General features: G+C 41.5%; 1 protein-coding gene across 1 annotated transcript; it reads left to right on the top strand.

The window, feature by feature from the left end:
• Positions 1 to 8,264: 8,264 nt before the first annotated feature.
• On the top strand, positions 8,265 to 12,910 carry LOC121057120 (cilia- and flagella-associated protein 47-like). The gene is made up of 2 exons (XM_040530867.1): positions 8,265 to 8,856; positions 11,867 to 12,910. Exons 1-2 carry the CDS (start codon positions 8,695 to 8,697, stop codon positions 12,185 to 12,187), a joined length of 483 nt encoding a protein of 160 aa, XP_040386801.1. The 5' UTR covers positions 8,265 to 8,694; the 3' UTR covers positions 12,188 to 12,910.
• The last annotated feature ends 251 nt before the right edge of the window (positions 12,911 to 13,161 follow it).

Genomic DNA, 13,161 nt, shown 5'->3' with positions numbered 1-13,161 from the left:
CAAATTACATTAAATCCCTTAAATGGGATTTTTTTCTCTAATCGGAAACATCTCTCTTCTGTACGTTAGATTGTACTCATCTACCCTAAGCTATTTATGAAGTCCAGTAGGATTTTTTTTTTTTAATATTTCCTGGGAATTCCTACCACTCATGCAAATGATTTCATTATACATTTTATTTTATTTTTTCACTCAATGTCTGTGCAGTAAAAGCTCAGACACATAGACATATGCAGTTACCATAAAGCAACCACGAAGTTTTGGGAACCTCTTGGATACCCAAAATGCAATCTGTTGCTACTCATACTGAACTTTCTGACCTGCAGGAGGATGCTATGCAAAGTCCAAATGATGCTAACACAATCATACATTCTCCCTGAAAGTGAGAAATTTGCTTGCACACAGATATGCTTTTGCAGGAGAATGGTTCTCCATTTGGGTGGAAGAAATAATTCTGTATGAGACTGTCAATTCAATGTATTTTAATTTTCACTGTAAATGCAAATAGAATTTTAGGAATATACATTTTACATGATACTAAGTAGAAATACAAATTCATCATGGCTTGCTCAATATTTTGAACATGATCCACTGTCAAGAATCACAGAACCATGGAATGGTTGGGGTTAAAAGAAACCTTAAACATCACCTGGTTCCAACCCCCCTGTCATTGGCAGGGACACCTCCCACCAGAGCAGGTTGTCCAAAGCCCCATCCAGCCTGGCCTTGAACACCTCCAGGGATGGGGCATCCACAGCTTCTCTGGGCAACCTGTGCTAGGGCCTCACCACCGCCTGAGTAAAGAATTTCTTTTACACATCTAACCTAAATCTACCCTCTTTGAGTTTAAAGAATAACCTCTGTTGAGGCAGTACAGGGATGCAGAGAAGCTAGCCACTGAGGGCTACTACTGGAAAAGAGTGCTCCTCAATGTGTGCTCTGGGAAATAGGGGCTGCTGGAGCACCACCTGCTGCACTGCCATAAAATTGCTGCACTCTTTGCTGCTGGGGACTGGCATTTCAACTACAGAATGCATGTGCATTCGCATGATCAGGCAATGCCTTTCTGATGTTTTCTATTATTCTGACATTTACAGTATTTAGCCTGTGCTGCTTAGCTTTCATTTGCACCCACTTTTCAGAGAACCTTTGGCAAGCTGGTAAGGTAATAGTTGTTACAGAGAGGGTGATGGATGTTTTTGCACCAGTGGAAGCTCACACATGAACTTGTTCCAGCTATGAATTAATTTAGGATATTTTGCAACAAGAAGGGTTGCAAACACTGTGTAATTTTAGGAACATGGAACCCTCTTCAGTCAACAAAAAATAATAGGTACCTAAGAAATGAGATTTGGCTCTCAGTAGTTCCCCCAATTATTAGTTCTGTGTGAATAGCCTTCAAGACTCATAATACTGCTGACCTCTGTTTCTGCTGGATAATTGCTTTGATTATGCATTTCTTGTTTCTGTTGTTGTCTTACAGCACTGACAGTTGCAATTTTGTTGCTTACTGTATACATGCCTAATGGAATATGATTTCAGCTCTTGAGTCTCAATGAGGGTCTTAACTGCAAGACTATCATTTTTCCCTGTTATATTAAATGTTTGTCACTATAGCTAGGAAAAACTAGAAAGTGCAAAATATCTATCATATGTAGCATAAAATACAAGCATAACTAATCCTACCATAACGGATAAATATGCTATATCTGTAGCTGATAAATTAGGCCACATTACAGTGAAATGAAGTGTAGATAAGGTGAAAGAACTGCACATTGAAAGGGGGAGCTGAAGATATGTGGAAACTCTATGTTGGTATGACCAGTCAAGAAGAGAAATGGATGTCAGTGAGAAGACATCAATGTAATGTTTGCTTTATGCAACATATCAAAACAGACAGGATATTAAACTGTATTAAGACAGGTATCTATAGGTAGATTTACAGGTAGACAGCAGCATTTAAAAACAGTGGGTGACTATGAAAGGGAAAACAAATAATATGGAGAGACCCTCAACTGGAAAGAAAAAAAAAAGGATAAACACGAAACTAAGCTTACAAAGAATTATTAGGATAAATATATATATAAAAAATGAGTGAAAGATTAAAGGTCAACTGAATGTCCATGTTTCACCATTTTTTCTTAGTATGGGAAGAAAACCTAAAATAAGAGGTAAAAAAAACAAAAACACCAAATAGTGTAAAATACATAGAAGAAAGCATTGTTGACACAATGCATCATTAACTGAGTAACACAAATTCCCCAGAGTATGTATCTTCTATACTTTGCAAGATATGTTCTATCCTAATTCCAATTTAATACAGTTCTGAAGCCTCACTATTGATCTTTAAGGCATCATTGGATGAAGATCCAGCTAAATTGGGTAGCATCCTTTCACCCGTAACTTATGAAGACAAATGAGCTCTCCTAGTATAATGCAACAACAAACTGTGATGACATTCATTAGGACTAAGGCTAGTTTGTTTCAGGCAAAGTGGATTGATAATGCGATGAGTAACTGTAGAAGGTTATATTGAACCACAGCCTGATTGCTTTTAAAGTATACAGACATATCTGTCTGGTAATGGTTTCCAACTGTAAGTGAAGCCAAGGAAATAAAAGCATCAAGCAGCTCAGAAAGCTGAGTACCTAAAAAAAAGGAAAAGAGGGAGTGAACAACACCCCAGACAATCGCAGTGCAGATTTAATTTATCTTACCAAGCACTTGGATTCTAGGGACATAAGTTGGATAAATTGCATGTAAGATGTAAAAGATACATGTATAATAAAGATACCTGGAATTGTACGACAAAATGGTCAGGCATTAATTTTCAGCCTTCAGGCAAAAGAAAATAAATTCACTAAGATCTTGACATGCTCTTCAATAATTTTATCATTACTGCCAAAGAAAGAGATTCTCAAAAGTGTTGAAGTAACTAGAGAGCAGAAGACCTGCATAAAATCAATGTGATATACGGAATTCTATTTCAAACACCTATGTAAGGGTGGTGGTAGTAGTGGTGGTGATCATCCTTGGGAGGTGCTTATCTCTCTTCCCTAACCATTGCGAAAGCTTAGAATAGACATCAATTTTATGTCAGTGAAGCATGGCAATATGAATTTGATGATTAGTAAATTTGGGAAATTGTGTCTTAGTCATGTGGAAGTTTCGCATTGATTCATTGATGCCAGTAGCTGTTGACATCTTGATATCACCCTGAAAAGGCTTCATGTCTAGTTTGACATGGTAAATCTCATTTTTTTATAGGAGTTTTTTAAAGCCACAGACAGCTGCTAAGGAACCTCTGATTTATACAAGAGACTTTCAGAACTATCCCTTATCTTTATTGTCCTATTATCCAATGGTTTCCTCATAGCTATATTCTGTTTTGATTTGAGATGACCGGCCCAGCTCAGAAACATCTTTTTTGATCTTGCTGCTCAGTCTTGTCCAGTGATTTTAGTTTAGCAGTTTTTATATTTGCCTAACACTTGAAATCCGTGAATGGATATAGATGCTTTTAGAGTTACTAAATTTTTCATGAACAAGGATGTTTTCACACATTGTGACTAAAAGATAGCAAATGCAGAAAGCATTTCCATTGGATCAGAATGCAGGAAACGGAGGGCACATTTATGCTTTGTTATAGAGTAGAGTGATGAAATTTTTAAAAGAACTGCTGCCATATCATGAGATCAAAAAGTTGATCTCAGCACTGTACAGGTACTAGCCTTGATCCCCAAATCACTACTGTCATGTTACCGTAGTGCTATGACTTCTCTCTTAATGAAGCTATTTAACTGAATTGAAGGATTACACTGATACACTGTTTCTGCTCTACAGATACTTTTAATAGCTCATTGTGTGGCTCTCTGAGCCTTAAACCATATTGCCAAATCATGCAGACTATACGTATTTATGATACAGGCTTTTCATTTGTCAATTTCTACTAACTCTCTTATAAAAAAGACAGTGCAGACATTTATGATTGCCTTGTCTAACTGACAGTCCTTCTGTTGCTTCCTTTTTTCTATAATTTTGGTTGTTCCTTTTGATCCAATCTGAGAAGGACAGAGGTCTCAGAGATCGGCAATTCTTACATGTTTTGCAAAGACTGATGGTATCATTGAGCAGAAAAACCCAATAAAATTTTCATTAGTTCTGCTTCTCAAAGAATTTTCTGTTTAGTGAAGAGACCTTTAGAGAGAATTAGAGCCCAAATCTGTCATTTTGAACATTCTCATTTTCCATTAAGCACAGCAATTCGCAAGATTAAATGCAAAGGAATATATCTCATTATTCATCATTATTTGGACTTCATCTGTTTCTGACTCCTAAAAGCTGATATGAAAATGCACACACTTAATTTGTTTTACCAGTAAGTGGCTCTATTTTACTTCAGGATAACCCGAATATACTTATTCCTCCTGAAGTACAATAAATAGGTCAGCATTCACAGTTGAAATCGCAGTTCCTCTGGATTCAGATTCCAGCAATGAAGTATGAGTGTATGAGTGACAGTTTGTTCCAATTAGTTTAATTATCTCAGGTATCACTGTGACTTCTTGTTGCTCAATTACTGTCAAACAGACCACCCTTATAATCACGTTAACTGCCCCTTTTTCTAACCTCTACATTGAACACTTTCTGAAGGGATTTGTCTGTGTTTTTAGACATGCCTAGATGAGTGAGAGCTACTTCTGATCTAATAGATGATTTGGTTGGTGCACAAGTGCATCTCTGACCTGCTTTTAGAACATAGGCATATATGACCACAGTCTCAGTTCTAGCTATTTACTAATGTGTACAGAAGAGGAGAACAGACTCACAATGTTTTTCTGATTGTGCATCTGTTTTAACACTGGCCGTGGCCCTAGGACAGATCTGACCAAGCTGGGAGCGATTTCATTTCAAACAAATTAGCCTTGTCTATTAGCTGCAAAGAACTAATGATGTTCTGGTTTTCTACCTAGAACACGGGAGGAGAATCAGATCAGAAAACAGTCGAACAGGTTTCAGGTCTGGAAAGTCTGGCTTATAAAATTGGAAATGGCTCAGAAGTTCAGGTGTGGTGATTTATAAGATTATACTTTTTATTCTGAAAACTATGACTCAATTCAATAAGTTTGATGTGAAGCTTTAAAATTCATCATCTGATACTTCTAATGTGAATAAAATAGTAAAATAATGTAAATTTCTGCAGAAAGAGAATTACTCAGTGTTGCCATGTCTAGTGATATATGATCTAGTGATAAAGGAGAAAGAATATACATACCTTGCACTAGGTATAAAAGATTCTGTCATCAAAAAAAGTATGCCTATTCCTTTATATAAGTTTTCTCTTTGGTGCTATTTGGTGACTAATACAATTATATGAAGACAGTGTGAGGTGAGGAAGGGAAGGAACAGAGTCCATTATCTAATGTTGTTCCTGTTGTGGTTTAGCCCGGCTGGCAGTCAAACACCACACAGCCGTTCGCTCACCCTCCCCCCTCCCTCTCCGGGATGGGGGAGAGAAACGGGAAAGTGAAGCCTGTGAGTTGAGATAAAGACAGTTTATTAAGACAGGGAAAAGAATAACAACAATAATAATAATAATAATAGTATTAATAGTAATAATGTGTACGAAATAAGTGATGCACAATGCAATTGCTCACCACCCGTTGACCGATGCCCAGCCTATCCCCGAGCAGCCGGCCACACCTCCACCCCGGCTAGCCACCCCTATATATTGTTCAGCATGACATCAGATGGTATGGAATACCCCTTTGGCCAGTTTGGGTCAGCTGTCCTGGGTCTGTCCCCTCCCAGCTTCTGCTGCATCCCTAGCCTGCTCGCTAGCAGGACAGAGAGAGGCTGAAAAGTCCTTGGCTTGGTGTAAGCACTGCTCTACAACAATTAAAACATCAGCATGTTATCAGCGCTTTTCTCATCCTAATCCAAAACATAGCACCCTGCCAGCTACTAGGAGGAAAATTAACTCTGTCCTAACTGAAACCAGGACAGTTCCATAACTGGATATCATAATGATGGAATAGCAAGCATTTGAATATAATGGCTTGCAGCAGAGGAAGAGAGATTGCCAAACTATTTCTATGAGATCAGGACTCTTTTAATGCCAAACTTGGCCTCTATAAACAAGATAAATCACAATTAAAATCTGTTAAAAATCAATTAAATGGATTAAAAAAAAGTTTGTATGTACATATATACATCAAATCCAATGAAGTAATGGCAGTGTTCTTTGCTACAAATCCTTTTATTACAGGCATGGTTTTAAAGATTTCTGACTGCTGCTTGTTCCAGCCCCCACTCACTGTTAGCACCCTGTCAACAGCACTGTTTCAACTGTCTAAACTGAAGCTGTGAAGTTATCTTGCCTAAAGACAGCCCTCCTCCAGTGAAAATAAAACAACAAAAAAGGTTCATGTATAAGTGCTTTTACACTGGATTGTTTCACAGGTCAGGTTTAGTGTGTAGCGCCATGTGGAGATAAGTTAGCAGAATGAAGGCTAGCAACTTGTCCAGAGGGCAGATGGGCAAGTAGGTCCCAGTAAGGCCAGAAAGAGCAGAGAAGGCAAGAATCTTCCAAGGGTCCTCTTGTACTCCAGCAAGGAAGGGCTCAATTGATATGAAAAATCATAAAAAATTTATTTTTTCTAATATTTTTGCTATAAATACTAATTGTTGCTACCATTCTTAGTAGAATGGAAAAAAAAAAAGTTTGTGAATGACAACTTGTCTGTGAAGTACTGTATAACAAATGATATGTTTGCCAATTTCCCTGAATTAGCCAGTCTTTCCCTCATGAATTTAATTATTTTGAAGTATCAGGAAGTGTGATCAGAAAGATAGAACATTTCCATCTTACTTTAATGTAAAAATTGAGAAATAACCTGAAGTAAGATAAACAAATGAGCTTGTGACTTTTTAGTACCTTAATAATATCTGTATAAAATCTCAAAGGCTTCTCTTCCTTTAGATCAGATATTTCTTAGATATGACCCTGTGTCCCTTGACTTTGCCCCAGAATTGATTCAAGGATGAGATAAACTATGTAGGAGTGTTCTCAGTTCTCCAGTGAAAAGGCAGAGGGACTTTAACTCTTTGATAAGGTAATCTTCTCTTTTAATTATTTTTTTTTGTCAGTTAAATAGAATCATGTTACCCTAAAATAGACTCAGGCAGTGTGGTGGTTTTACTCAGGTGGGCAGCCGCGTTCCCCCTCAGCCACTCTCTCACTCCTCCTCCTCAAAGGGGAAGGGGGAGAAAATACGATGCAAAGGGCTCAAGGAATGAGATAAGGATGGGGAGATCTCTCAACAATTATTGTGATAGGCAAAACAGACTCAGACTAGGGAGACAGTAAGATTTATTGACTATTACTAACAAGCTAGAGAAGTGAAAAACAAAGGAAAAACAAACAAACAAACAAAAACAAACAAACAAAAAACCCGCCTTCCCCCCATCCACCCTTTTCAACCTCCTCCCCCCAGAGCAGAGCAGGGGAACAGGGAATGGGAGTCGAGGTCTGTCCCCAACACTTCGTCTCTGCCGCTCCCTCACGGTCCCTCTCTGCCCCTGCTCCACGCGGGGTCCCTCCCACGGGATGCCGTCCTTCCCGAACTGAGCCTGCGGGGGCTGCCCACAGGCAGCAGCTCTTCAAGCACTGCTCCCACACGGCTCCGTACCACGGGGTCCATCCCCCGGGAGCAAACTGCTCCAGCACGGGTCCCCCACGGGCGGGCGGCAGCTCCCCCCAGCCCCCCTGCTCCTGCGTGGGCTCCTCTCCACGGGCTGCAGCTCCGGCCCGGGGCCTGCTCCTGCGGGGGCTCTCCATGGGCCGCAGCCTCCTCCAGGCCACATCCACCTGCTCCACGTGGGCTCCTCCACGGGGGGGCTGCAGCGTGGAGATCTGCTCCGTGTGGGGCCCATGGGCTGCAGGGGGACAGCCTGCTCCACCAGGGGCCTCTCCCTGCACAGGCCGCAGGGGAACTGCTGCTGCCTGCCTGGAGCACCTCCTGCCCTCCTGCTGCACTCACCTTGGGGGCTGCAGGGCTGGGTCTCACTCCTCTCCCTCCCCCAGCTGCTGTTCCCCAGCAGTTTTTTCCCTTTCTTAAATCTGCTCTCATAGAGACGCAAACAATATCGCTCATTGTCCTGGCTCTGGCCAGTGGCAGGGCCCTTATCTGACATGGGGCACCTTCTGGATTCTTCTCGCAGAAGCCACCCCTATGTGTGACCTCACCCCCCACCCCCCCAAAACCTTGTCATGTAAACCCACTACAAGTAGCTGTCCCATAGAACTCCCTTCAGATTCCTTTATTTTACTTTAAGTCCTTGTAATGTCATACTGCCATTCTTCCTTCAGTAATCTACAGCTGGGTAGCTGTCACTTGAATTTTTAAGGATCTCACATTTATCATCTACCATATAAATAGCTCGAGTCCTCCTGCGCTTTCAGGGGTTGATGTAATCCGAGGCAAAGCCTTCGGGGTTAATCACGACTGAGGTTTGAGGTTTTGCGTGCGTGCTGCTCCCCCTCCTCTCCTCAGCCGCGTCGAAGCCAAGAGCAGCACGGGCCGCTGCCTGCCCAAGCGCTGGCTTCTTGCCAGCCTCACTGCGCGCACTGCACCGATCAGCGCTCCGCGTCCGCTGCTTAACGACCGTCTCCAGGCAGCGGCGGCGGCCGCCATGCCGGGCGGGCGGCGGGACGTGCTGGGGGTGCGCATCGCCCCGGCCCTGCTGCGCTTCGGGGCCGCGCTGCCGGGGCGCCGCTACCGCGCCGCGCTCAGCGTCCGCAACCTGCGCGCCGGGAGCTGCCGCCTCCGGCTGCTGCCGCCGCGCCGGCCCCAGGTGAGGGGCGGGAGGGGAGCGGAGCGGCGCGGCCGCGGGGGGCTGCCCGCCTCGCAGCCCCGGCCTGCCGCCGGTCAGCCGTCGGCGCGGTGCCTCTGCGGCTCCGCCAGCGCGGCTGGCTGAGGGGAGAGCCTCGGGGGGACCCGCCCGGGGCCCCTCGTGCTCCTCGGGTTCAACCCCCCCGTGAAAGCGTGTCACTGTATTTAAAGTAGTTGGGTAACTGGATAAACGGGAAGGAAGAGGAGACAGCTCCTGGAGCCCAAGTTGTCCGAGTTACGCCCTGTGACGGAGCCGGAGGAGGCAGCCGGTGTCCTGGTTCACCTGTTGCTCCTCGTGAGGAAGGCCGGGTGTCGTTCTGGTAACACTTGGAAAGTGTTCTCGTGCAGGGCTTCACGTGAGGCTGCTCAGCTGAAGCCTGAAAGTCAGCGTGAAACGGACTCGAGCCTCGCCAGTCCAGTGTTTGCCGGAGACCGTGAGCAATTTGAGGGCTAACTCGTTTGTTAAATCCGTCCCTTTAACAGAAGTAATTTAGCTTTCTCATGTGTCATAGTGTATCAAGCTCTGTATGGTAACAGCTCCCACTTAACTTTGCTGACTGGCTTTGCACTTTCCGGAGAGGTAACCCTGCAAGAAGCAGGTGTTTTCCTTGTAACTTTGAGGAGGGCGCTGTAGAAATGGGCCGTCTTGCTATGGTGTGAACACCAAACCTGTGAGATGTTCCAGATCAGCTGCAGGTCACAGCTTTTGCAGTTGTTTCTGCTGGGACTTCCATAGCACTGATGGTAGCTTGGCTATTTCTGTATTGTACTCTTCTAAGTTTTCTGAGAGCAGTCCATTCGCAGTGCTTGCTCGTGGAAGGCTTTCTCTGAAAAGGGATTTTTATTTTATTTTTTTCTCATGATGGCATGATTCTGTATTCGTCTGATTAGTTCTGGAAATTGCAATGCCAGCCTTTTTCAATCTTTCCACTTCTAACCAGGTTAGCTCTTGGGAGGCAACCTGTGTGGGCTCTGTAAAACCCAGCTGTGGTTAGTAGTTTTATATTGGTCCTTCATCCAACTACCCTTTCTATCTGCTAATTACCTCAGAATTAGGACCAAAGTGTTGGGCTGGCATTGGGGGTTGAACAGAAGCAGATGTTGCTTTGTGATCACAGCAACTAGGGCCATGAAGCAGCACTTTCCAAGTTAGTCATCAATGTAATTGTGAGACGATTCAGATACCTTGGATACTTTCACTCTCCCTATAATCAGCCTTTGTTTATAAGGGGAAGAGTTGTGAAGACGACATGCATTTTATCCCTCCCTAAATTTTGGAAAGTACGTGATGTTGACAGCCTAACTTTTATGACACTGTCAGTGAAGCATTTTGGGATGAGCTGGAAGCTGTTCAGAGTGCTTCATTTGGTAAGGCTGTGCTTATTCTCGGTTTTGTTAGTTTTCATCAGCCTTATCAATTTTTCACGTGCTTCAGAAGTGGAAAGGCGCAGTCAATTTTAGAAGGGAGAAAAGGTTACTCAATCATAATTTATGAGGATGGTGACTGTGAGCAAAAAAAAAAGTATCTCATGACTTAGTCTGAATATTTTCATGCCAGCGTGCATGAGATGCCCAATGTGAGAGCTAGAGGACAAGACTCCACTTTAGGTGTGTAGTTCCAGGAGGTTCTGTTGTGCTGCTCTTTCATTCCCAGACCTGGTGCTGCTGTCTGTGAGTACGTGGCTCTGAAATGGGTGACGCGGTGGTAAGTGTTCCGAAGCGTTACATTTGTGGAGTGTGAGACCTGAAAATTAACTGAGCTGCCACAGTGCACAGCTGAAAAATGCATTTCAAGGAATTCAGCTCACAGAGCAGTTTTCTGTAGGTTTCATTAAAAAATTGTTAGTCCAAAATATGAATTTTCCCTTATACAGAATGAATATGCGTGGCTGTTAATTCATTTTAGAGAAGTCTTTGCGCACTTCAAAATCAAAGCGCGATTACTGGCTGCTATTTCAAAATCAGCCCCATAATCTTGATGCATATTACATAACACATTTCCTTTAGCTGAGTATTTATACTGCTAGGGAAATTTTAAAGGAATCAACAAGTTGTAAATTGCCTTTACATATGCCAAGTAAAGATAGTACAGAAGACTTCAAGAATACTGGGATGACTCTGTTTCAGAAATAAACATTTATTAAACTGGACATACACAGCAGAAGCCTGTTATGCATAGAGTGATGCGAGTTGTAAGGATCCTGAGGCATTGGAGAATCTCTTGATCTTGCTATGAAGCTTTCTTAGGAACGTGGTAGCTGTGGGATTCTTTCTACATGCTCGTAGGTTGCTCACGTGTCCTCTGCTCAAGGAAAGACGTGGTGGCGTTGGATATTATCAGATGCATACAGACAGCAACAAATCCAGACTACTTTTTTATTTTATTTTTTTTTTTGAGGGAGGAGAAAAGTACTTTGTGTCAGCTGCTTCTGTTCTTTTCCTTTCATTCCACAGCCTCCCTCCACCTCCACCCAAAGAATTAGAGGTGCATGGGCCATGGGCCCTTCAGGAAGATTTTTCCAATGTATAGTGATACTTTCATTTGAATTCAGCTGAGTGTAGGTCAGGTGTACAGGCTATCCTTAGGCTGTTTTGGACTGAGATTTAATCCTTGTTGCTTTCTCAGATACTGAAAAGATTCTGTATTAAGTAGTATCTGACCTCATCTTACGGTGCTTCAGAGGGTTTATGGCAACAGCAGCAAAAGCTAGAGCTCTCTTGAAAGGACTACAAACAGTATTTTGTCAACTCATCAAATTACATTAAAGTGTTGATTTAGTATTCTTTCTGCCTTTCTGTTTTACTGTAAAAAGGAAAAAGGAAAAACAACATCAATATAAATAAGTAGGAAGAAGAATTTCTTCATTCTTTAAATCAATCTGTGCTACTCTGAAAAATGAACCACATATATATATGTTTTTCAATCTTAAAAATGAAAAATTGATTAAATATTTGGTTTTTTTGCACTGCAGTTTAAACTGATTGTGGAAAATCCAGAGAAACCTGTTGCACCTGGGCTTCAAGTCAAAGCTGTTGTAGAATATTATCCTGAGAGTGAGGAAGACCTCGAAGACAGACTACTACTTTTAATAGAAGAAGATGTAGTTGATATCCCCCTGCTTGGGTATGGAGGTCAAAAGTTCATATTTTGCCGTTACTGCTTTCAGTTTAATCTTGTGGAAAATTTGCTAACACCTGTCACATATGGCTACATAACTAAGCTATCAACTGTAATGAAAATGAATAGCAAGTTTCTTTACAATTTTTTTTTTCCCATAGCAGTGCACAGGTAAGAAGACAATTGGGATAGTGGTGTTCTAAGATCCTAGAGAGGCTTTGAGTTCTTGTTTTTGCTTTGCTCTATATTGGTTGTGATAATGCTGATGACTTCTAATTCTACGCCAGCATCAGACAAGTTGACATTTACTTTTAATCTTTTTTTGGTCCTTACTGCACCCCTTATAGATTAAATAAGTAAATAAATAAATAAAAAAGTATTGTTCGTATTCAATTGGGATTATAGTGAAGAACAGTTTGTTTAATTCTAAAGATATGGTTTCACTGTGGACAATAAAGCTACTGGCAATTCCTTTCTGGAAAGGACTTTCAGTAGAGAGCTAAGTATTTAAAATCCTTGTGTTTAATTATCTTTTGCAGGGGAAAAAAATAACAGGGTATAACTGATTATTAGCCTTCTGTGTAAAAAACAAAACTAAATATACTTAATACTTTTAAATCAGTCTTCTCCCAAATCAGTTTTGTCCTGCATGTCTGTTGTTTACAGATAGATGATAGTCATTGCACTGAAGGATCACTAAATACCAAACATATTTTTCTGTACAAACAGAGTTTTGAATATGCCATTTATCATTTAGAGAAAATAATATAGGTAGTATAAGAACTCGTTGGTTGACAAGTATTAGTCAAAAGCTTTTTTTTTTTCTATCAAAATAAAGATATCACTATGAAATGTACACATAAGTTGTTAAATTGATGGATGACACTAAAAATAAGGAAATAAATATTTGCATGTTCTGTTTTGGAGGGTCTCAGTGTTGTGTCCTGTCCTCTTTTTCCCTCCAACTGGAATTAGTATAATTTATTAGTATATTATTTTTATTAGTAGTATAATTCCAGTATGTTTGTTCTTCCTAATTAAAGGTTTTTACCTTTTTTTACATTTTAAATAACATTTTACTGTTTCTGCTGATGCACCATCAAAAATTTAATATGCATTCGTCCTATTTTTCCTGAATTGTCAAGCTGA

This window comes from Cygnus olor, chromosome 1 (genome assembly GCF_009769625.2).
Source record: "Cygnus olor isolate bCygOlo1 chromosome 1, bCygOlo1.pri.v2, whole genome shotgun sequence".
NCBI lineage: Eukaryota > Metazoa > Chordata > Aves > Anseriformes > Anatidae > Cygnus > Cygnus olor.
Note: the sequence above shows the minus strand (reverse complement) of the source record. Positions and strands in the feature narration are given on the sequence as shown.

Bases quoted from the DNA above. Each gene is read 5' to 3' on its own strand.
- LOC121057120 (XM_040530867.1), top strand. From the start codon at position 8,695: ATGCCGGGCGGGCGGCGGGACGTGCTGGGGGTGCGCATCGCCCCGGCC. The intron at 8,857-11,866 runs GTGAGGGGCGGG...TTTGCACTGCAG, and splicing joins TGCCGCCGCGCCGGCCCCAG to TTTAAACTGATTGTGGAAAA.